Consider the following 26,492-nt stretch of genomic DNA (forward strand, 5'->3'; position numbering starts at 1 on the left):
TGTCTTTCCCTCACACACATTGAAGGATAATGTGATTGTGCTGGTTAGGCCCACATGTTTTGGCACGGCATTGTGGCATACAAATGCCAGCTACACACACACACACACACACACACACACACACACACACACACACACACACACATCTACAACTACAAACACAAACACAAATGATTACTAGAATTTGAGAAGAAAACAAAGAGCAAACACATAACAAACAGGTGAAAGAGAGACCAAAAAAGGAAAGAGAGAATACAGGATGAAAGGAAACCAGCTCAGCCATCTAAACCATCTGCTTCATCCTTTCTCCAGTCTTTTTCGGGAATTTGATCAATAATCTCATCATGACCATGGTCGTTAATCAATAACTCTATATAGACTCAATCAATAATCTCATCATTGACTTAATCATAGCTGCACCTATCAGTCTCACATGAATCAATGTAACAGTATAACAGAAATACAGTAAATCCTGTGTTCGTTATTATGATTATCAACACCGCACTACTGTTGTCACTGCTGTGACCACAAATAACAACAACCATCATCACCGTCTTTATCATCACTACCAACACCATCAGCCTTCTCCAGGGTTTACAGACAGTGATGGAGTCTACCTGGAGTGTAGCACCACAACAAAGCCAAACACCTCAATAACAACGAGTAAAGCAGCCCCAGGAGTGAAGGGCGGGGTAAGGCTTACCTTCGCCATCTGTGCCTGGACTCCGCTGGCTTTGAGCGAGGCCACAGCCTTCTGGGCTGCTGCAGGGCTGTCAAAGTCCACAAAGCCATAGCCTGCACATACAGATACACACACAGAGACAACACGGAAGACAATGATGAGAGGGAGGAGTCAGGGTGAGGAGAAAAGGGATTAAAAAAAAGAAAAGAAAAAGAACATCAGTTAATGTTGTTCTGAATATTACTGAGCAAAACCAGCCATTTCTCTCAGAAATCCAAGGCCGTGTTTCATTTTCAACACTGCATAAATCCAAGAAATGTGTCAAAATCAAGTCAGGTCACGTATTTAATGAAAGCTGCTAGTCCCCCCATTAAATGCGTTTTAGCACAGAACATCAACAGAATTGGTGTCATAACAGTAACTCTTGCCGTCTTGTTTATGATCCAAAAGACCCTCTAATGTCTGCACAAGTTTTTGTGCACTACGGCTATTTTTTAATGAAATCATGTCTATGACTTGTAATGACTGTAATGCCTTTCAGTGCACTAATGGCTGCTCATCATTCATTTTCTGTAGATGTACATATATTCTAGACCATGTGTATAGTGACTCAAAGCTGAAAGACTTCTTACATTTTACATGAAAAATCTGACATTTAATATCCCTCTGCATTACATGTGAGTTCATTTCATCCCTGTACCACACAAAATCTGTCTGTAGTGGTCAGTACTGTATGCCTCTGTACCAGTGACATCAGGAAATATCCTCTACGTTTAATGCAGCGATTAAAGTGATTCAGAGTCTTGTTTAAAGAAAGCAAGATGCAAAGACGTCAGTCGATTTAATTGCGATAAGGTTTGCGTCATTTTTTAAATCTCGCGTGTGTGGGTGCGTATGTGTGCGCAGTGTTTCTGTCAAGTTGCCGACACTCGGGGGATCTAGGTCGGCCCTGCAGGAAGCACTGAAGGACAAAAGGTCTGAACACACACATATCAATCTCTACTTTCAGAAATACACCCTGTTTTACTGGGTCACATGGGTGGGGCTGGAAAGAGACGTCAAATAGACAGAAAGAAGGAAAAGAGACAGACACAGCGCGTGTGTGTGGTATATGTGAACAAAACACTGAGAAACTGTTGGTGTAAGAATGGTTCTGACTGTGTGCTCATATGAGAGACTAATAAAAGGGAGATACTGACACGCGTGCATTAAGCAAATGAGAGAAATGTTTGGAAAGCACAGCAGCTTTGGAATTCCAGCTGTAGGTTTGAGTGGGCCGAGTGTTAACACAATTAAATGGTCCACATTTCAAAAGCCTCACTCATTACAATCCAAAATGTAAACATGCTAAGAATGAGGGAACACACTATCCCTCTCTCTCCTTCTCGGTCTCACACACGCACGCAGTCTTCATTCCCAACATCTGTTCTTGTCTGTTGGTCTTTTCCAGGATTTGGAGCCACGCTCTCTTTTGCTGATAAGCACATGATTTTTTTTATTGTTCAAAGGCAGCAAGCTGCTTTCACAGCACGATATGTACTGCACACACAAATATTTACACTGTTGCTAATGAGAAACCCATAATTTAGCCAAAATTGGATAAAACGAACACACATGCAAGTTCCTACTGTAGTACCGGCACAAATAATGTGCAGACATTAACGCCGGGGACAAACACATATCCAGACAAGCATGGATACACGTATACAGTGTGCAGAGAAAACAGATTCATAAATATACATATACACCACATACACAAGCATTCACAATTTTTTTATCTATATTTATACTAATTAGGTCCACACCAAAACAGTTGAACTAATTGAGAATGCACAAACATACAGTATTCATCAGTAGCCTGGCAAGATGCTTTTCATATTCCAGAAAAAAATCAATGTAATAGGAGTGCAATGCTAAATCGGTGAAGCTCTCTTTTAAGGACAAGAAATGTGGCTGCTTAAAAATAAGGCTGTATGACTTTTCTGTGAACCGGCCATATAAATTACTAATGTCACAAATACCATTTCAGATCCGTAAAGTTTCAGTTCATCATTAAGATCCATCAGCCTCTACACAAAACACATCGTATTTATGAGAGCATAAAGCTCCTCGACAGCCCTGTGACACCCTCAAATTGACTCACTCAGAGTAGTTCATTTGTTAAGTAGTTTATTAAACCATATCCATTTCCTCCTTTGTAATAATTAAGCATGAAACTCATTATGGATGTTTCTGTGTTATAAGGGCAGCGGGGGGTTCCTTGACACAGCAGGTCTGTAATTTCACTCACCATCAGTAACCTGTGGCCTTAATAGCCAATTTTCTACTATTTGGATCCATCCAGGATGTAAAAATAAAGAGGCTACACTAAAGAAATAAAATATGTGGGTTCTCTTTGTGTGTTAAAGGCAAAATTATGCTGTTGCTTTCAACAAGTATTGAAATATTGTAACATTTTAAGTCCTGGATAATTATTTATATCATAACTAGAGTACTTTAAAATATTATGAACTACTGCAGTGCTATAGTATTTTTCTCATGTGATATCGTAGTATAATACTACAGGGATTGGTTGATTTGTATATAAGCATATTTGCACAGCTTTAATGCAGGTTATGTTGTTGAAGTTGACCACAGTCAGTGGAATATGCATAATCAATGGTAACGTACGGTGCTAATAGGAGATTCTGTGGGATGAAAACGTAGCACATAGCCAGTTTAAGACCATCACCACCAAACTAGAGGCTTGAGACTTTAATCTGCAGTGTAACCAAGAGCTACTTCTTGGAGCTGCTCAGTTTACATTGATTTACCAACATCAACTGTGTAGCTCATATCAAATGTGTCCTTGGTATTACAGTGCCAGAAAATTGAGTCCATGTCTCAGGAGCCTTGTACAAGATCTCTTAATAAAATTTTGATTTGTTGTAGATGTTGGCATGTAATCTAGCTTCGCCCTGCACATTTTAGTTAGTCATTACTTCTAAAGATGTCTGAGTGTCGGCCTGGGCAGAAAAACATGTCACACCATTCACTACTCTAGAGGCATGAATGATAGAGACATTTTCTGCTCATCTCTTTGACTAGTTGGTGTGATAGAACACCAGCCTTGAAATTTGCCATTAGCTTTGACTGTATTCATCACTCAAGGAGAGATGTGTTTTTTTCTGAAAATGTATTCGCCCCTCTTCCAGGGAGGTCAGAGGTCAAGTATTAGCGACAGACCACACCCCGGGAGCTGGTAGGGACTCTGCTCAAGGACACTTCAGCTGGGTGGAAGCTCGTTGACTCAGATGCCTACCTTCCAAGCTGATGGACAGTTTCCCAAATCACTACGCATCAGTCCAACATGTAATTTGAAAATGTTCATATAACCTATACACTAAAACCTACCCTCTTTAGTTCAGTGAAAACTCTCATCTCATGTGGATGTAAGTGATAGCTCTTCTGAGCACGATGAGACGGATGTTTCCAGAGAAGGGAAGAATGAAAATAATATCTCTGAATTACATAATCCTCCTTCTCATTTGTGTCCTTTCCCTCCCATCTGTAGCCTTATGATGACACAGATGAAAATTCATCTTGCTCAGTCAGGCCTGACAAATATTCCACTTGTGAATGAAAAAAACATTTTTTATTACGAAGCGCGCGCACACACACACACACACACACACACGTGAATACACACTCATATGCACTCATAGACACAGATGGAGGCACAGATAAACATGAGTACTCACACACACACACCCCTAGCTCCCATCTAATCTCCTGAGCTCCCAGAGTTCCTGGCCTTGGGCCATTAGAATGGGCTAACCGAGTACAGAGGGAAAAGGAGAGACGGCGCAAAGGAGGAATGGGTGGAGGCTGTGAGTCGGGAGGAGAGGGAGAGAGTGGCAGGCAGACAGAGAGAGAGTAAGAATAAGATAAGCAATGGGAGAGGGAGAGAGGCAAGAGAAAGGCAGGAGACATGGAGACGGTGAGAGGGAGGGCGCTTGTCTTTGGGAAATGGAAATCCTTTACAATCTAAAGTGGTTTCCTCTCCCTTCCTTCCTCCATCCTGTGCTCTGTGCCCTCTCCCTCCCCCAGAGCTCCCACGCTGCTAACTAGAAAACTGTCAGTGTATTTAACATTGAGCCCGCTACAAAGCTGAAGACTTAACAAAGAAAATCTTTATATTATTTCAGGGAACAACACTGAAATGACAATTCATTTAACAGTAATTCTCAGGATAATGTTTTTAGGGCTATCATGCTAGTGCATTTTTTCGAAGCCCAAGAATCATCACATTTCACAATCTCGTTTAGATTAAGTAAAATCATCCCCGAAATTGGGATTGCTGTCACATGACAACAAGTGTATACAAACTGACCGACTGCTATCCTTGCAAACTGCAAAGGAAGAAGACTTTATTTATTTACCTGTCTCTTTGTCTAGATTTGTCTCTACCTCTCTCTCTTTCTTCCTGAAAAGAAGACGCTGTTTGCTAAATCATCAGTTTCAAAGGGTCCCCTTCCTTTTCTGTCAGCCCCAGGTTATTTTTACCCCCTCCCTCCACCTCCCCGTGCCTCCTCCCATCCATCCCTCCCTTTCCAAGAGAACTCACTGTGCCAATTTGTACTCTCTTAGTCACGCTAAGCACTTATCTTGTCCCCACTGAATGCCTCTGCAATCAAACCAACACTTATCCGGTTGTAAGGCATTCTAATGGCCGACTGATAATGAAACTCCTTCATTGTGAGTTAACAACTGGCTAAGAGATGTATGAAGTCTATAACAAGCAGTGAAATTGCTGATGAGGGCCACGGCCTGTAAAAAGCGCTTATGCTGCTACAGCTGCTGCAGCTGCTGCATTCTGGGTATTGTGTACATTAAATAATAAGCATAAATGTATTGTTGGATGTATCGTTTTGCATTTTGAAAAAGTCTCTCTAATGTTTAGGATTCATAAAAGCTTTGTCTGGAATATATACAGAGCCAGATCCGGTACTATTCATTTGCAAAGCTTTTGGGTGTTATTTTATATTTTTCTTATCATCAACAAAATCCAATGAGAAGACCAAAACCAACATTGCATTGGTCCGTCACTCAATCCTTTCCAACTTCACTACCCTGTCTGTAGCTCTTAGGCCCAAGTCTACTCAGTCCTACTAAATATGTAAATCTTTCAAATACATTGTTTCATTTAAAAAAAGTAACTGAAACAGCTGGGCACTGTAGTTTTTAGCTAACGTTACTCAAACAGGAGTAAATAGTGTAATTGTTGTGGAGTATTTCCAGCGGTTGATTAATGCATATTTGGTTTTCCAGTGAGTATTCATGGCAGCAGAACAGTGCAGGATTGACTAAAAACAAACCACAGTGCCCATGTCCACGGCAATGAAGGAACATGTCACCCAGTGCAATGGTGTGGCTCATTGATGTGTTTTTGGACAACAAAGGAGCTCTATGGCACAGAGGGCTACATAGGCACTATTTGTTAGAAGGATCAATTCATTGATGGTCTTCCCAGAGTATTTCTTAACAATAAGAAAATTATAGAACATCATCACTTAAGCACTGGATGTGAATGGCCTTTTCATCTTCAATAGAATATATATTATTTTCCATTTGTAAATCATACTAAAATGAAGCATGAAGCAATAATTGGCAAACATAAAAAAAGAAAGAAAATTTAATGAGTTGAGAAAATGGAAGAATAACTGATAATTATCACTGGGTTTATAGAATTTTCTGCCTTCCCATCGGCTACGCTCTAATGATGCCAGGACAGGCATTTCAATATGCTTTCAGAGCTCAAAGCCATATTTGATTATGTGAGGCCAAAGCAGGTACTGGAATGATGAAGTCTGTAAGATTTATATGACTGGCCAATTAGAAAGATCCAAGATAATAACTGAAGCAAAAGAGTTTTCAGGGGAGATTCAAGGAAGTTTGGGGTTCCCATTATAACGTTAGGACTGCAATCATTTACTCAAAAGTCTTAGAATTCGCTTTAACATCTCTGTCATCGATATCAATCAGCCTGGCTTTGCCTTCACTCATACTACTGAAGCAGATGCGCTGATTGCAGGGCGTTTCTGCTGTTGTCCCAAACCATGTCAGTATACCTTTGAGTACAGCCCTGGCAGAGAAGTAGCAATCATGCTGAACAGATGCTCTTGTGTGCCTCTTCAAAAGCAGACTACTACAATCATATTGATTAGTGCTTTGTTCAGACCACTCCAACAATCAAGCAGACCCTCATCAGAAGATACTTGAGTGAGCCTCTTTCACCACAGAGACTATTTGAAACACATTGTGGCTATTGTCTGGTGTTCTCCGTTTTGATTTGGCCAATGACAACAATGCCAACATCTTGCTTTCAAAAGCTGCTTAGCTCTGAGTATCATTAGGGTGCAATTCTGAAATCATCTTCATAGAGAAGTAAAACAAAATAAAGATACTCTAGCAGTGCACCATTTGGATAGATTAAAGTATGACATGCTCATTACGGCAGTCAATACTGTTGTGTTGTATACAGTGTAAAAACACACACCCTTACCACATAGCCAAACACACAATTCTGAGGCAAACACATGGACTTGCAACAGCATACTGGGTGGCTCGAGCAACTTGAAGTAATTTGTTTTGATCTGACGTCACACTGTCTGTTGAGAGACTTTTTAGACCATTAAAAAAAACATTTGGGCATTGATTAATTGGGGATGCAAAAAAAGAACAAGAGGAAGGGATCTATTAAAACAAAACCACTCCCAATAGTGCACTGAAAGTTTTTCAACTCTCAACTGATGTTTTCCCGACTCAAATCTCATTTCAAAATCTGAGTTTGTGAAGTATAGGGTGACTTTTCAAGGCAGCACATAACCACACTGGATAAAGTCAACGGACTCTCATTCACCTTTGCATTGATTGGTGTTCTTGTCCAGGATGGCCTTTGTTGACACAATCTTCCCATATCTGTAAAAGAAATGAAACATTCTGATTAGCTGTTGATTCACTTTTGCTATTTTTAACATCTGGAGCAATATTGGTTGTTCTTTGAGTCTTATGCAAACAAATGTTTAGACATGCTGCATGGCTCTAGGGAGGCAATGATGGTCTGTCAGTCAGTCATTCTGTTAGTCCACCACTTTGGTCCAGACTGAAGTATTTCACCAACTAAAGGATGGATTGGTGATGGTCCTCAGAGGATGAATCTCCACCATGAGGTTCACATTTGTGGATTTGACTGAAATGTCTCAACAACTATTGGATGGATTGCCATGAACTGGTACAGACATTCATGTTCCAGTCAGGAAGAATTGTAATTACGTTAACTTGACATCTAGCGGCAGGTAAAAGGCACTAGGCGCTGAGGTAAATGTTTGAATTTGTCTAATACTTTGGTTTTGTGACCTGTAAAATATGTCCATCAGCCTCAGCTTTGTTGTGCGTTTAGTGCTAATTAGAAAATGTTAGCATGCTAAAATGCTAAACTGAGATGGTTAATATGGTAAACATTATTCCTCCTAAACATCAGCTTGTCAGCACTGTGAGCATGTTGCCATGCTAACATTAGCATTTAGATCAAATCACCACTGAACAAAATAATGTCTAAATTCAAGAAATGTTTCCTCCTTCTAGATGACATTTTCAAGTGCAACTGTAGAGATGTTTTCACAAAGTTTGAATCTAAGAGGATAAAATTAAAGAATAAAATAGGCACATAAAATTGAATTAAGTCTGACCATAACATTTTCTCTGGGTGTCTGCAAGAGACACCTTATCACAGTTAAATTTTCTATCCATCCATTCTGTGCTTATCTGTTTCAAATCCCACCCGTAGGCATCAGAACATCGACAGTACTGTCTCATAAATGATGATGATAACCAGACATCTGTATGGTACCCAATCCTGCTTGGAGGGCCTATAAGAGAGACAGACAACCTCTATACCTCTTTCTATCTGTTCTCTCTGCCAACTTTTAATGTCTCCTGTTCGTTTAGCTACCTTACTCTCTTTCGTACGTTTGACACCTCTGCCTCTCTCTTTGTCTTCCTCCCTTATTTTCCCCTCCATCCAACTTCTATTCTCCAGCTCTCTGTTCTCAGAAAGAAGTTAATAATGTTTCTTATCAGCCCAGGTCTTTCAGTCGTCCTGGAAAGAGAGGAGCGAGAAACTGACAGCAAACTGAGAAAGAGGCTGAGAAGGTATGAGGGGAGACGAGAGAGAGGAAAGCAGAGACAGAAAGGAGGGGAGAGGGAGAAAAAGACTGAGACAGAAAGCTGGGATCACTGAGATCAGCCTGGATCACTGCCTGGCTCTGTGGAAGAGACTTTTTAATTAATGTTTTAACACTGCTGCACAATGACTGACTGACTGGCTGGCTGAGTGACTATCAAATAGACTGACGGGCTGGCTGACTGGCTGATGGCCACAGGTGAGGGATGGAAGTATATTCCCTCTTCCCTTTTAGTAAAAAATGAGGGAGACAAGCAGGTGGGAGACGGAAACGATAGAGAAACCAGGGTAAGATACAGTGTGGGAGGTTACGAGCCGAGAGGGTGAAAAAGGTGGAGGAGGGGGAGAGAGAGACTCGGAGGAATGAGAAATAGACGAGGAGAGGGAGCACAGTCAGTCAAAAGATAAAAAGAGACACTGAAGGCGAGGAGGAAGCGAGGTAGTCAGGGAACGATAGAGAGATAGTAAGAGGTGTTTAATAAAGAAGAGATCATTTAGTTGTCACCATCAGGAGAGACTCTGTCAGCCAACTGCTTCTGTCAGTGAGAAGAGAACAGAGACTAGCTCGCCTGACAGCCCCACATCAAACTCTATTGGGACAGGAGGCTTTAGAAATGAAGACAGAAAAAAAGGCTTTAAAAGGCTGATATCACACATAACACGACAGCTGAGCAGCTTATGATCTTGAAATTGGTAGAGAGAAAATCACTTTTTTTACGATATTCTTAGGGCATTTACAAATCCATCGACTGTAACAGGCTAAAATCAAATCTAATGTTCGTCAGGGTTTTTTACAAAGTCATGGCTGGTGGTAAACAAGGTCTTCGGCCTGCGGTTTGGGGAGAAATCCAACCAAAAACAAAACAAGGCATGGACCAATCGTCCACACATATACGCAAAGACAAACACACATGCAGACGCACACGCAAAGGCAACATCACAGATCAAAAACACCAAAGCGGTAATCACACACATTACACACACCATCTGGCAATACCCGGCTCCTTGTTGACTTCTGCCTCGCTGTGATTCAAACTTGGTGTGTGTGTGTGTGTGTGTGTGTGTGTGTGTGTGTGTGTCAGTGTGTGAGTGGAAACACCTAGAGTGCATGTGTGAGTGAATGTGCCTGGACACATTTGAGTATACATATACTAGTGAGGGTGTGATTCCTTGCAATTGTGTGTGTGAGTGGAGTGAGTATGAATGCATGACAAAGATCTCATGCACCATCGGTGTTCTGGCAGGTTGTTTTTCCCGGCAGAAAAGTGAAACATTTCCAGACTGTTTGTTCGTTTGTGTGTGTGTGTGTGTGTTTATGTGAGTATTTGTGCATGTGTGTGAAAAAGAAAGAGAGAGTGAGAGGGAGGGAGGGAGGGAGAGAGGGAAGGACAAAGAGAGAGGTACCTGGCTCGACACATTATGAATCTTGAAAAAATATGTTCACAGTTGTCTGTTTTCACAAAGTGGAAAACAAATACAGTGTGTGTTTAATGCGTGGCTGTGTTTTGGTGTGTGTGTGTGTCATCGTCAGATCAATGTGTGTGACGTGCAAGTATAAATCCACCTGTTCCTTCTCTCTGGAAAACAAAAGAAGAAGAGCAGAGCAGGGGAGAGGAGAGAGGGATGACGCCATGGCCTTGGGGAAATGTGAAATTACAACAACACTGCACCATCCAAAATGGCGTCTCACTCTGGACTTGATTCAGTGGTGAAATTACAATTTTATCCAGACAGCTACATTAATCTGCTATTGTGGTGAAGAAATGGACCAAAGTATTGATAATAGATCAGATGATGAGGTATGGAGGTTGAGGAGAGCGTGGAATAAGAGGAGAGGAAAGAGCAGAATGTCCTGTTCTGTGTTCAAGTCCCAACTGGAACATCATTGATTCCAGCGGGAGCCTGGAGCCAGTTGAAATAACATCGACCTGCACTTGACCCAATGGCAGTGACACATGAGACACTCATAAAAACTATTCAAATACTTTCAACATACCAACAAAGGACTGCAAGGAGACAGATGGTTAGGGTTAGCACTTCCTTATTCCATTACTTTCCATTGTGTCAAAGAAACAGTAAGTGGGTTCTGAAAGGGATCTGAGTGTGTAACTTATTTCCATTGGCTGTTCATCATGACTAAAGAGTCCATAATGGGAGTGAAATGTGAAGCAACAGTGGAGCAGTTTTTTTTTAACAAGCTTGACAAAGTGACAGCTAGATCTGTAGTTCTGTAAACATTTTTTTTTTTAACTAAATGTGTATATTTTTATTTTCTATTTCTTATTTTTTATATGTTGTACATACTTTTATTTCTTTGCTGCTTTCTACTCGTGAATGGGAGCACCGGTACTGTACAATTTCCCCCCGGGGATCAATAAAGTATTTCTGATTCTGATTCTGATTGTAAACAAACTCTCCCCTGAAATATAAATATAAGGATGTGTTTTGTGTCATTGTAAATACAGGATGACATGGGGCTGAACGTTTATTTTCAACTCTGCTCAGTTTATTCCCATTTCATGTCTCCCCATCCTTCCCCAGTTCCATAACATTTGTCACTGTCATTCCCATTCAGATGACACCCCTTTTACTCCCAGTCCTGAGACAGGAAATCCTGATCCCTGATGTGTGTATAACAGAGCTTATACCTCAAGAACATGCATAATTCTAAATACAATATTCAACATTCAACTGTGTATTTATAACTACTGAGAGAATAAGAAGTTGTTTTTACACTTTTCCTGTGTTGTTTGTTTTCAGGCTTTGGAATGAAATCCTTCAAATTCATAGGTTCTGTTTCAATAGATAACTCCTAACCCTGCAGAAGTGTCTACATTTGGTCAACAAGTTGTTTTTACATCATATAGTACTTGCCAGGAGTAGCTGGCTAACCTTAGATTCTCTATTTTCTTTGGCTTCATAGAAATGCTACAAAGCCCCCACAACACAGTACAAAGCCAGAGAAGTGCGCTTTTCCACAGCATCGGCAGCTGGGGGGGGGGGGGGGGGTTCACCTGACAGGCTGACTTTCTCCATGACAATCCTTTTAGGACAAGCTACGTGTCATCTTCAACACATGGAAACTCCTTAGAATCCTTTCCAAAACCGAAGTTTTGATTTTTTTTTTTTCCACCAAGAAATTCGATTCACAAAGAACCGTAAGACCACTGACATTGACAGTATTTCCCAGGCTGTCAAGATTTAAGGAGGAACGGCAATACGAAACTCATGCACCCAATTTTGGCAGGCTTGACAAAATCTGTGTGCACCCTGGTTGTGTGTGTGTGTGTGTGTGTGTGTGTGTGTGTAGTGTTAATGACAGTCCTCAGAGGGGCCTCACAGCATCAGATTTGTGTTTTCATTTCCTTGTGGAACACCGTCAGCCTATGGATGCTCACCGTTTGATGTCTGCTAAACCACAGTTGCCACCCACACCCACACAAACACACGCGTCATTTCTACATCTCTCCAGGATCTCTGTGAGCGTATATATACATCATGTATATGTGCACACTCTGTGTGCTTGTAAGTTGTGTGTGTGTGTGTTCTGTCTGAGGCTGTGTGTGAGTTTGAGTGTGTGTGGGTGTGCATGCATAAGCATACACACAGGTTGGTCTCTGTGTGTGGTGTCTCCTAATTGGGGATCCGATACAGCTGTCTTGTCTCTTGCATTACCCTCATTTTCCTACCGTCTCTGCCAGTTAGACACAGACAAACACAGGGTGAGGACTGAAAGAGTGCAGTGTTTAAGAAGTCTTTGAATTCATTCACCATATGTAGTTTAACATGTTCAGGAGCTATGAAGAAATCAATTCTTGGAGTGTTTCCATAATGAAAAGGCAATGTGTGCTGGGATGAACACGGCTCGATGTCACTGAAACAGTGTTTATCTGCCAAAAGGGCTTTCCATGTAGTTTCAAGTAGTTGCAAGGCACTCTGATTAGGTGGTGCATTAAGGAGTTGGTATTATAGCAGTAGTCTGTATGAACACAACTCTGTGGTCATTAGACAGAAAACAATCACAAGTATAAACAAAAAAGCCATTTCATTTTCAGAAAAAGCATTAGTTGATATTTTTCTTTTCTTATCCTTAATTTCCTTTCATCTGATAATACTATGCGGGAGAGTGTTTTGCCATATAAGATTTATGTCAGACCAGATAGCTGGGTATGACTCTATTTCAAATACAGTGGTGAGTAAATTGAGTTTAGATGAGTTTAATCTCCACTACATCCCTGGCCATAACTCTTCAGAGCGTTCAATACCTTCTCTATTTAGGATCCTAAATATAGGATCTTTGCATCAATATAATTACAGTGAAATTACATGTGACACCAGAGAGCTGGCAAAAGAACATGACTGTTGACCCTAAGGGCTGGGTTATGCTAGAAAAAAGCAAGTTTGAAGATGTGTTGTCTGACTGTGTCGGAAGGCAAAGTTGTTCTAAATGACCACACTCGAAGGCAGGCTTAAAAGGCGGTCATCATAGCGAGACTCCATAATAGTTCAAATGGGGAAAACGTTTCTCCTGGAAGGCAGTCATAGTGTTGCACTCGGTTGTAAACACAAAAAGTGACAGAAATAGATGTGTGAGGGATGAAAAAAGATAGCTCAAGAGAGAAGTTTGAACCCTGCTTACTGTCTCACCTCTGAACAGCTGGCTGATCGTGGCTGTGAATGTTGCATCATCGGTTTCAGAAGGTTACAAGAAATTGTCAGACACAACGCCCCCCCCCCCCCCCCCCCCATTCCGCTGTCTGAAAGATGTGGGGGGAGGGAGTTTCTGAAGCTATTCGACCATCCAACAAGCACTTCTGAGGAAGCGTACTGGCAGCTTTACCCTGCTGATTTGCAGTTTTTTTAGCTGGTGGGGTATGTTCCCAACAAACTCAGAGCAGTAGAGAAGATCAATACTGACATGTGATATGTATAACATAGATGGCTATCATTTAAAGGCACACCTGTGGTACACCTACACAGATGATGTCACTTATTTTTGCTGATACGAGCTCATCTCAGGACTGTGTGGGTATGTGCAGATTGTGTTTAATTGACATGTGCCTCACTCTCCAGTTAGTTTTGTTGCACCAGCCAAGGTGGGACAAATGACCTCCGGGTGACCTCTGGTAATTCCCTGCATAGATTAGCTCACCTACAACATGTGCTGAGGTCTAATCAACCACAATAAGTGAGTGAACACCTGTGAGGGTGTGCAGGGCCTCTCATTTCATGTCATAAAAATACTATATTTGAATAATGGAAATTTATGGACATAATGTACACAATTCATGTATCCATGACAACTGGGCAAAATCCATCTGCTGATGATCTTGTGACTGATGATTGACAGCTCCACAACAGCTACTAAACAGACATTGTGGTGAGATTGTTTTGTAAACTACTGTTTCAAATGTAAACACAATTGTTTTGTCAACAATATTGTGATCAGACAAAGCTAAAAGAATAAGACCCATTGTTTAAGTACAGCACAGTACTACAGTGCCATACTACACTGTTTACTGGATTGTTATCATTGTTTACTGTCTTGTCATTTGCCCACTGGCAAGTACTGGCTTTGCTCATTTTTTAACCTTCTTTTTCCATCCTCCCACTTTTTGAGAGTTTTTCCCAACCTACTTAAAGTGGATGTCAATAAAGGAAACTGTTAGTGTGAGTAAGAGTGTTCCAGATGTAGCACTGTTTCAATCCACAAGATATTTGAGAGTTTTGCTCATTAAACAATAAGATGATTAAAGATGGAATCTATCTTAATATTAGATAATACATTTCAGGACAGAAAGATATTTCTAGGGTTCAGGTTTCAAATCAATCAAGTGCCACGAAAACATCAAGATCATTCGCGTGACGCCTATTCAAATTTCCATAAGCCATCCTGCAATTTTTAGGGCAAGGTTTCATGAGGGGTTTTCTAACTCAGCTGCAGATGATTAACGAGAGATTGTGAACTCATTCAGTGTTTTATATTCTTCTTCGGTGATTTCTCCTATGAGTGGCTTTGAGTGGTTAAAGCTCGTCTGTCCTCGTACAACCCCTCCATCATGAGATAGATAGATAGATAGATAGATAGATAGATAAGAACAGTGAATCAGTGGTAAGCGTGAGAGAGAGACAGAAAGACAACAAGTGTGAGTGAAAGCGAGCGAGAGAGAGAGAGAGAAATTGCCCTTGTGCTCCGCTTTAGATTCCGCTCACGTTCTGCTCTGTCCCCAGACGTTAAAAGTGTGTCCATAGTTTGGCCGACCGGGGGAGTGATTGGAAATGTCAGCTGACAACAGCACTTTTCACTGACACTCTGAGAACTGGCACAGAGACAGAGAGGGAGGGAGGGGGTCAGAGCGAGAAGGATGGAGGGAGGAAACGAGGAGGATGGTGCTGGTGGGCGAGTTGGCACACAAAAAAAGCCCTGCTTGGTAACAATAAGGATGGGGATGACATTGATTTGAAAGAGTGTGTGTGTATGTGTGTGCGTCAGTGTCAAGGGACTGCCCTTCCGTTATTCATTGCAACTGTGTGCATGAATGAAATGCTTGTTTGTGTGTGTTTGTGTGTGCGTATGCGTGCATGTCATGTCAGTGAGTGACAGGAAACTGCCACTCAGTCTATTTCCGAAAGCCGGAGAGATTTGGAAAGCCAAGGCTAAGACTGCTGGCCAACAGCACACACAGGCCCCCCTCCCCCACTGACCTTTCCTAAATGTTACTGGCCACTTGGCACACTGACTGGGGCTCTAATGAAACTTTTATTGGCCCCCATTTTTCACCCTGTTTCTCCAGAAAGCCTCCAGGGCTAAGCTGAAATACAACAGGCTTGAACTGCAGCTGACACGCAGAAGGGCAAGGTATGGTGAGTGTGTGTGCGTGTGTGTGTGTGTGTGGGTAATTGTCTTCACATTTGATCTTTTTCTTTATTCCAAAATCAATTAGAAATGTTTATGAGATCATTTAAAGTCCTTACCTGCAGAATATTTAGCTCAATATCTCCTTCTCCAATTACATTTGACAATAACAGGAAATAGCTTTAGGCAAACAAGACTCTCTCTCTGGGAGAGTTGGTTTATCGTTTGCATTACATTCTGTGTTGACTCTGTTTGTCCACATGGGGACAATTGGGAATAAAAAATGTGCAGGATCCACTTTTAGCAAGAAGGAAGAGAACAAATAGTGCTAACAATAAAGTTACTGCAGTCAATAAATAACTACGTCGTTCACCAATATATTATCAAGAAGAACAGATACGCTAGACTATAATGATGTGAGGGTGATCCGTCTTCTCGTGTCATATCAGTTATCATGTTAGCGGAAATGCATCATTAGCACTGACCTGCTCACACGCTTTGGTGTAAAACTGGTTTCCAAACTGTTACTAGGAATGTTATTACAAGGTCTCAATCAAGTATGTTTGCCCGCAATTCCTATCCAAGTCATTTGATAGTAGTGATATTCGAATGTCTGTGAATAAAATCAATCCAGTTGGATAAGATGTGAGAAATAAAATCAGCTCATAGTTTTTGGTTATAGGTTTCTTTCAAAGTTCCATTTTGTAATTACACCACAGAAAATATCTACATCCTGTTCGTGTCCAATATTATGGGAAACAATATAATACAAAACAACTTTCTTTATACTTTCCAGGTTTCATAATTTATTACTTTTTTAAAACTCCATCTGCTGAGTAAGATCAAGTCAAACGAACAGCTACTTGTGGTGAGACCTGTTTCCCAGGTTAAGGATACTGGATACATATTGAGAACTCTCAATCTTAATGTTTATACTGTTTCTAAAGAGAGCAAGTTTACGACACTGCTGGTCAATAATGACTATATGCCTTCATCAGCTCCAATACCAATCTTGCAGATCAGTTGTAATATAGCTTTTACTAAAATGTTTAGAGGATTGGCAAATCATCTTTGCAATAGCTACCGTAAAATACTGGATTGCCAAAATCATCACATTTCAAATTCTACTGGTATCACTTAGTTGCATTAACTACAATGCAATTACGTTTCTGTTCAGCCTAATTTTACTACTATTATCATGAAATGAATGGAGTGACCTGCCATACTGTAAAATATTTCTATGCCTTTAAACAAGGAATGTCTCTAACTGTTGGCATCTCTGTTAAAGACTGAGGGGTTTATATCTTCTGCTGATGGATAGAAGGATGTGTGCGTCTGTCCTTGTGCAGCATGTGTGTGTAGATGACCCAGTGCAGAAGGGAGCGGATGGGTTAGGCCCAGCTGGGTTTTGTTTTTTCCTCTGAGGAAGCACAGGGGAGGGACAGAGAGGTCAAGAGCAAACTGTTGATACTCATTATAAGCTGCTGTTGGACTCACGCGAAGCTAATTACCACAAGCTGAACTGAACAGAGCTCGGCAGCACTGAAGGATGCATCTGCAGAGACAGGACAGGGTCAGATAAAGTTGAACAGAATACAACAGAACTCACGGCTGGCAGAGTTTGATGAGGTCCTGGTCGGTGGTAGCAGGCGGCAGGCCTCGGATGTACAGGTTGGTCTTACTAAGCTGCTCCACTAGCCCTCCTCCGTGACCTCCTCCTCCACCTCCACCTCCACCTCCTCCTGTGGTCCCGGGGCTGGGTGGAGCCATGGGCGGAGGGGGAGGAGCATAGGACTGCTGCAGAGACGGAGAGAGAAGGGGAAAGAAAAAGGTCACTTAAGGTCACAACACAATGAAAAATATTTTCTGTGCCATAATAATCACAAATTTAATAATACCAAAAAAGGTTATTTTTCAATTTCTGCCCCACCAACAAACAAAACATCATCTTCTACTGAACTCACATTCTTTTGAATAATCTCTTCCTGCACCAATGTCTTGATTCAACAGGATGCACATCAAATTAAGGAAGCAGGATATGTGTAATTAGTAGTGCTCATTATGATCATGGTACCAAGTTTTACTACGAGAGCTTGTATCAATCACAATAACAAGCTGTGTTGCATCTTAAGCAGTAACCTCTCCAGCTTTAGTTAGCTTTAATGACAATGCAATAAACATTCCTGTTCAGTGAGACCTGCTGTAAGTTCTAGTGTTTTCATGTTATGGAACAGGAAATGTCTCAAGCCATTGGCAGCTTTGTTAAAGATGAAGATGTTTACAAAGTGTTGATGGACAAACGGCTCTGAGCGGTGGTGTGTGTGTAAAAGGTATATCAGCCATCTTGACAGGTCATTTAGTCTAAAACTGAATCTTAAAATGTGATCATTTAACTTGTTTTCCAATGCAAGCAGACTTGGATTAAAAAAGATTAAACATTTTCTTGATACTAGTGATCTCCCTACTTCAAGGTATTGTCAACTATTTCTTCAACCACACGAGACTGCATCAGGCACATCTATTGAGCTTTGAGAATTTTCTGTTAAGCATCCTGTTATGGGTGCACAAACCAGGCCATCCAGTGTTTAATCCGGGCCTGGGTCCTTTGTCACCCCTAACTTACTCAAACCTCTCCTATTGGCCTCCACTGTTCAATTACACAGCTCAATGCAGACTAAATGACTTAATGATGACCATTTCTGGCGGCGAGGAGGGGCGAGGATTAATGAGTGTTTGGAACTGATGGGTTCAGAGAGCAGCGTACCCACCCCTGCCTGCTCTAAGGCAAACTATTAGGTTAAATTTGGAGGAAGTAAACAAGCCAGATGGCTCATACGACAAAAGCATTCAAAACTGTCTGCTTCCTTGATGTTTGGAGCCAAACAGCCACATTGGCCTGACAAAGAAATCTGGTCTCAGCATTGGTCCCACTGTAGGAAACTGGAGGCGACTAGTTCAAGACCCTGCTGAGATGATCACAGGCCAGTTCCACCATGTGCCCCAATGACGAGTGAGAGAGACAGGGAAAGAAAGTGGAAAGAAGTGTATGTCCTTGGATGTATTATGTATTTGGCGGATGTATGTGCATGTGTATTTGCAAATGCTATTGAGCGTGTGTGAGCTTGTGTGTGTGAACCGGTGTTTGTGATAATGACAGGTTGTCACCACACAGCGATGTGGAGCCTGAGCCAGCTCTGATATTAATCCATTACCTGTACTTCCCTCAACTGGCACATAATTCCTGACACACACACAAGCACGCTGGCAGCTCAGGAAGACTGCGCTGACAGGATTCAACACATGCACAGCAAATATGCGGCAGTAAAAGGAGATGGTGCCTGTGGAGCAGTGTCGTTTACAGGCCACTGCCTTATACTAACAGAGCAGAATGAGCCTATATATTTCACCAAAATATGACAAAGTACAGAGATGAAAAAAGGCTGCACTGGGTAATACTTAATTTTAATGGCTGTGACAAATCCTACTCTATATTGCAAGTGTCTCCATGGACCCTTACATTTGCAGTTTGGTATTCTTTTCCCAAATTATCCCTGTGTTCACTGAGAAAATATTGTCTCTGGGTCTGAGAGCTACTGATGACGTGAACAATGCAAAAAACTTCTCCAGTGCTCAAACTGACTTAATCAATTAACTAATTAATCAATTAGTCAATCGATAGGGAAAGAAATCAAATAATGATTTAAGTCATTTATCAAGCTAAAAATTATAAAGCATTTTGTTGTTTGTTAGTTCCTGTTTCTCAAATGTGAGAATCTGATGATTTTCTGTGTCACATATCATTGTAAACTGAATATCTTTGGGTTCTTTTTAAAAACAAACAAACATTAATATATGATGAAATGTATTACTTGAGTCCTGTGTTAATCAAAATGCAGGCCTCTCATTCATTTGAATGGAGCCAGTCTATTGGCGCAGTGGGGGTCCAGCAAAATACTGCTGGGTTGTAAGTTGAATCTGGCTCAACTTTTGCTGCAACACAAGATGACGTCATCCAGCAAATCAATCAAATACATGCAAGTTCCCATTCCTACTGTAGATCACATAGCAAAGGCCGTATTCCTACGCCCTAAGAATCCATGCTAGCCGCTCTGTGAGGCTGTACTGCTTTGAGATAAAAGCCAAAACATATCAACCAGGTAGTGGCTCTAGAGTAAGTCAGAGGATCACCAATGTCAGTGGGATTCATCCTCTAGTGGGATTCATCGCACATTCATGGTCCCCAGAGGACCATCCCTGGCGCCACACTGCTTGCTTTTCTTAAGAATACCAGCACCTCCTGAAAATACAATGGTAATGTGTCCGTATCATGACTGTAAGGAGTGACAACTCTCATATTCTGCAACTGAATACTTATTAAAGACAGGTTTTCAGTTGCTAGAAAACAGACCCACTGAGCATCAAACTTTAAACTCCACCAGAGAAGCTTCTCGGTGCCCAGCAGTGTGCGACTTGTACTGAGAAGTTTGCGAGTGTGTGTTTTCACGTGGTGTCTGTGATCAAGGTAATGAAAACGCTAATGCTTCAAAGCCTGAATTGTGTTGAGGGCTGATTCGATACAAGCACCTTAACAATGGGTTTATTTACCTGCCGACTCAGAAAAAAAACATGGATGCATATTTGATGGGAAGTGTCAGATACAAATAAAGGACCCCAGGCTTCATCTGAAAGAGACATATTACTGGAATAAAAGCTATGACATGCTTAAGATAAGACACATGCATGCTTACAAACATAATACCAGCACATGCAATAAATACACACACAAAAACATAACCAGACTGGCAGCATTTATTCACACACACACACTGACTGTCAGCCTTATCTATGTACATTCATTTCATTCCACCATGACTTAAAGCAGAAAAGAGCCTGTCTTCACTCACACATACACACACACACACACCTGATCAAAGGCCTTGCCCAATTTGTGCAGCTGTCAGGGTCGAGCCGATAGTGAGCTGTGTATGTAATGTGTCAGAGACTGTGATAGGGAAATCCTTTGAAACATTGAAATCTCTCTCTCTCTTTTTGGCAACCACGCTTTCTCCTCTCTTCTCCCTCGCTCGCTCACTGTCAAATTCGACTCCACCATCGCTCAATCTCTTGCTCTTTTCACCTCTATGCTTCCACTTCCCACATGCTCGCTCTATCTTTCTCCCTCCCTCCCTCCTTTCTCTTTCCCAGTTTCTCTCTTTTAAGGATTACTCTGCAGTCGGAGTGTGTGGACTGAAGGCTGCCTCTCAGCTGGCATTGTTGACACACTTAGTACAGTGGAGCAGCTCTCGCAGTGGGAAAAAGGCTCAGAGGCAGCGACACAAACTGTCACACAAAGCAAACAAACACAGTCACCGGGTTTTTGTAGATGTGAACGGCAACACACCGCAAAAATTGCTGCACGGCGTCATATATGTGCATGCTGCTGACTACCTGCTGAGCATATATTTGACAAGATACCGAATTGCAAAAAAGGCTGAGAACAGAGAAAAACAATTTAAGTTGTTTTTGTCAATGCAGCGGTCATAGCATCATTGGCATCACCTTGAACAGGTAACAAAGGTCTGTTGGTCTACATATAGGCCATCTCCATGAAATACATATTTGCTGTTGCCTTGAAGCTTAATCTTCTGTGTCGCATTAGTTTGTCACCACTAAAGCAAACACCCTAAACATATGAATGCAGATGCTTGCAGACTTGTAGAATCTACGCCAAAGCGTATTGAAGCTGTTCTGGTGGGTTGTAGCCCAACACCTTACTAAGACACTTAATGTTGTTATTTTCTTTAATTTGCCATATGCTATCATTATTGAATCCAAAACAATATTCAATCTCTTTTTCGTTGAAACAACTGTTTGCTTTGGTCTCATTGTACGCCTTTGTGAAATGTGTGGTTCTAGAGGCATGGCTGGTTGGTGGACTATTGTAGCTAACATGCTGGCGCCGGTCAGCCACAATAGCTTTCCGAGCTGCTTCTTGTTTCTTCTGTACTCGAGCGACCGGGTACTCTACCATCTACCATCCATTCTGTGGACGCTGACCTTCCTTTCTACCCATCCACTACTTTATTCACGGCTAGGTTAATACAAATAACACACACTAAACACACACACTAAGATGTCTGCAACTAAAGTCACATGCATGCACACACTTGCAAGGGCAGTCTATAGATAGCCCTCTTGTCCCTAGAGAGTTCTCTACTTTCCAAACAATGAGTAGCTCCTGGAAAGCCCTGAAAATGGGTTTCAACTGACCCCCCCCCACACACACACACACACACACACACACTCACAAACAACCACAGCTCAGTTCATTCCAGTAAAAGTACATTGACCTTGCTAAGGTCAGGTTTCCCCTGCTATTTTCAGCAAAAGCGATTTTCATTATTGCATACTGGGGCTCTGTGTGTGTCAGTGTGTTGCTGTTGTATCTATGCACATTGATCTTTGTTTGAGCAAAACAGAGATGCAGAGATAAAAGACAGACAGAAAGACATACACCAAGTGTAAGCTAAAACATGGCTTGAGAGATTACCGTAATAGCCAACAATGAGTCTATTCATCTGTTGCTGTAACTGTTCTATACATTTAACAAGGCTCATCTCTGGCAATATGCTCCTCCATGTGCATTTAATATAATGCAACACAATGTTTCTCACTTGCGTAGGTGTGTATGCAAAGTTTTATGGAGCAACAAATTTAGCTGTATTCAGTGTGAGTCCATTATAGATGGAGGGATGGAAAGGCTCACTAAGTGATGGTATAAAGGGAGGAGAGTACAGGAAAAGTCCTAGTGAGGGGTGAACATTGGGTGAAAGGTAGGAAGGGAGGGATAACGAGATGGAAGAGAGATGGTGAAAGAGAAGGCGGTAGAGAAAAGAACAGAGAGATGGTGAAAGAGAGACGGCTGATGAAGAGAACTGAGTGAGAGAGGATAAGGGGAAAAGAGGATGGGAGAGCGGGTTGTTCCGGCCTCTTCTGATGCTTCCTGAAACACAGAGGAAAGAATGCGGTCTATTTTTGGGTCCAGCACTGAGATTGTCTCTCTTACTCTCTGTGCCTCTAAACACAGCAGCGGAAGGGTTTAAGGAAGAGCTTATGAATACATTGGAATGGAAACATGGCTCCCAAATATACCGTCTCCGTTTAGAGATTACACAAGCAGCTAAATTAAGCCTTGGCTATTTCGCCTGTCGGAAACCTTGAAAAGACAACAAATCATCTATTCAGGATTTGATTAAAATACCTTGATTGCCAAACTGTCATGTCCAGGCCTTGTTGGATTATTTGGCCTCAGGAGGTTAGCATCACCACACAGAAAATAAATACTATAAGAAAATTAAATAAAGGAAGGAAAGATGGCATATGCAGCAGAGACTGCAGCAAGTTCAGTTAATGTTGTGTACAGGTATAAATAGCCTTCTTGGAGACAAGCCTAATGATATCCAATACTGGATACTTACAGGTTTGCAAGTGTCAAGTTGAGGAATGTGTAGGCTAGAGGTATAGCCTGTGATTAGTCTGCAGAGTAAATGATATGTCTGGGGAAATCGCACCTGACGGTTATTATATAAAAGTCCAGTTCCATGAGAAGCTTGGAATACCAGAAAAAGGATACGTTTGTAAGGCAATCATACACAGTGTCTGCATGTTTCATTAAGTTAAATGTAAAACTTTTAAAGACCTCTTTTCATGCCAGTTACAATAACGTACCTCAACAAATATGCAGTTAAAACACATGTCAAATATCAGTCTTTGTGATTGGGGTTATTTGTCACTGGACAAAAACATACCACACCAACCATTATATTTTACAAGTGTAATACTAGATTTATACTAGACCCTTGAGCTTATCCAGCCATAATTATTATAATTTAAGGCTGTTTAAGTTTTTCAGGACCTGCAGACACACTGCAGTTTTTTGAGGCAGAAATAACTGGATATCATGTTTTACCAGGGTGTCTGCAAGTTTCATCAGCCCATATTTAAGATCATTGAAAGGTCAATCAGAAAGGGAAAAAAGATCACTTTAATTAGAAATGCAGAAAGTTGAACATAGCCTGTATGACCTATTTAATTTCTCATTAGAAGATTAGTGCAACAGGAAACTACATTTGTATGGCTTTTAAAATTAAGTGTAAGATGTAATGTAAAGAAGTATATTTAACTGTATTTGAAACATAAATACTGTAAATACTGCTGGTGAAATTGCTCATCTTTTTAATCATAATGTTGCCCTTGTCTCACATAATACAAACTCTTTCTGTCAGTGCTGAGTTCTTCCTAAAATAAAGTCTTTGTTCCTGCATTTTAGAACTAGTGGCACCATAAAGCCACTTCCACTAATGCTGACTTCTCATTCTGCTGTCGTATGCTGTCCGCCTGTTCATCTATCCGCCATTAGATTTCATGTACGTCTACTCTCATTCTCTCTAGACTTCTTGTTTATCTCTCACCTCTCCCCTAATTTCCTCTCCTCCTTCATAGCTCTCCCAGTCCCCTTCCCAAACGACTTGTTCCCTGTTTTTCTCCGTCTCAGGTCGTCTAGGTTGGTTCCCAGTGGGATGGGATGTTCCAGCCATCTCTATCTCTCTCGCTAACATCAGCAACAACAGCGTCAACAACTTGGGCTGTCATAAACAAGTTGCACAAACATCCCGGGAGGACATCCAGTTTGGGCTTGGTGCTGACTGACCTGCTGGGAGATAAGGAGATGATGGAGAGACTGTGGATAGTCGCTGAGCTCGGAATTTCTGCGGCTGTGTTTTTGAGAAGGTCGGAGAGAGAGGGGAGGTGCAGGCTATGTGTAAGTTACATACTGTAAATGTGTATATTTTTATTTTTATTTTTTATTTTCTATTTCTTATTTTTATATTTTGTACATACTTTAGCTCTAAATTTATGCTACTTTCTAATCTTGAATGGGAGCACCGGTACTGTACAATTTCCCCCCAGGGATCAATAAAGTATTTCTGATTCTGATTCTGTTTACAGGCACGCTGTTAAATTTGAGATTGATTTCAATCTGCATGAGGCTGCACAGCTATTGTTCTTGGGGTCAAGGCTGTGTGTGTATGCATGTTGGAAATGTGGGAAATAGACAACACCCACCGACATGAGCTTATGCAACAGCTGTGTCTATATTTGGGTATATTCTGTATGTGTGTGTTATGTTTGTTCATTTGTACACATGTACATGATGTAATTCTAGAGCTTGAATTATCATTCATCATTTATCATTCAAGAAGAGTGTCAAGCTTCTAAACTTAACATCCAAGGCTAACTTTAACTACCAAAGCAGGAAGTAGTGTGCCCTATATTTAGCAAAGTGGAATATGAGCCTGTGGGGGGACCGGAGTTTGTCACCTGTCATAGACCTGCAAGTTATGCTCTTATTTTTTTTTTAGCTGTAACCATGTTTCTCTAACCTTAACCAGGTGTTTTAGTTGCTAACCCTAACCATACCGTAACCTTATTTTATTAGCCATAACAACGATTTTTCCCTGACCTTAACCATATTGTAGTTTCCATGCGCAGATGTTACAGAAAGTGAGAATCTGAAAAAGAACAAGAAAAGAGCAACACAAAGAGCCTTAGTCCATGCATAACAGCACATGTCTGCCAAAAATACCATCACCCAGTAAATTACATTATTTTGTTTTTAAATGTCCTTACTGGCATGATGTCCAAGTAAGGATTCTTACTAACCTGTTTAAGACAAGTCTGCCAATGCACATATCTCATGTTGAACATACGTACTACGCACACGTTGGCTCAGATTCAAGTTCTTACCAAAGCTATTTTCTTGCATATGTGCTGCCTATGCTGTCTGCAACAATCCCAGTAACTCTTTCTAAAAAAAAACCTTCCTGAGTGACATCCAAGAGAATTATTCCACTGCATTATACTTCAAAACCCACCCCAATGAGTATATTCCAAAGAAAAAAATCATATGCTACATTCTTCCTTCTTAATTGCATGACCTCTAGCATGCAAGTTACAAAAAGGGAAAAAAAACATGCATATTGAAGAGGAGCTTTGCACAAAGCTCTTTTATTATGTATATTTATGCAAATGACACGTTCGTTTATTCAAGAAAAGTCTCCTCCTCTCATTGCCCTTTGGTCAGTGTTTCTGTTTCCACCCCGCAATATGCATTATGGGCGGCAGCAGGCGGGGTTTGTGATTCGTGATTGGTTTTACACAGACCTTTATAAGAAGGGAAAGTATGGAGGTTTCATTGTTCTTCAGTGACTCCCCTCAAAGTTTAAAATGAAGCAATGTTAAATATTGCAGAGTTTTAGCAGCAGCAGCTCCAGTTCTTTGTCGCTGCTGATGAACTCTGGATGTCTCCTTATAAGGTGAACTGTATATTCCTACCTGCCGCTTCTCATCCAGCAGCGCCTCTATCCCTCTTTATCTTATCATCTCCTCTGCATATTAATAATATCATCCTGCCCTCTCATGTCCCTCAACTCTTCACTGTACCAGTCCAACACTTTGCTTTCCTCCTCCTCCTACATAACACTTTGTCTCCTCGTCTTTCGTCTTCAACTTTCTCCTCCTCTCCATTGCTTAGCTGCCAACAGCCTCTACCCTCTCTTCTCTGCCTGGTCCATCATCTCTTTTCCTCTCGTCTCATCTCTTCCTCGTACTCACACGCCTTCTATCTGCTGCTGCCCCCCTCCTCCAACACTGTGCAGGAGATTAAAATA

The 26,492-nt window shown here is 41.3% G+C and overlaps 1 protein-coding gene across 2 annotated transcripts in view; it reads right to left on the reverse strand.

Moving 5' to 3' along the window:
* The window catches only part of LOC139289835 (RNA-binding motif, single-stranded-interacting protein 3-like), a 105,001-nt gene that overhangs the window by 56,632 nt on the left and 21,877 nt on the right, over positions 1 to 26,492 (reverse strand). For both annotated transcript variants that reach the window (XM_070911477.1, XM_070911478.1), the window contains exons 2-4: positions 17,372 to 17,559; positions 7,584 to 7,642; positions 704 to 795 (exon numbers count right to left, since the gene is read on the reverse strand). In XM_070911477.1, coding sequence (XP_070767578.1) covers positions 704 to 795; positions 7,584 to 7,642; positions 17,372 to 17,559 — 339 coding nt within the window. The remainder of the gene's footprint in view (positions 1 to 703; positions 796 to 7,583; positions 7,643 to 17,371; positions 17,560 to 26,492) is intronic.

The sequence above is a fragment of the Enoplosus armatus genome, chromosome 9 (genome assembly GCF_043641665.1).
Source record: "Enoplosus armatus isolate fEnoArm2 chromosome 9, fEnoArm2.hap1, whole genome shotgun sequence".
Lineage (NCBI taxonomy): Eukaryota > Metazoa > Chordata > Actinopteri > Centrarchiformes > Enoplosidae > Enoplosus > Enoplosus armatus.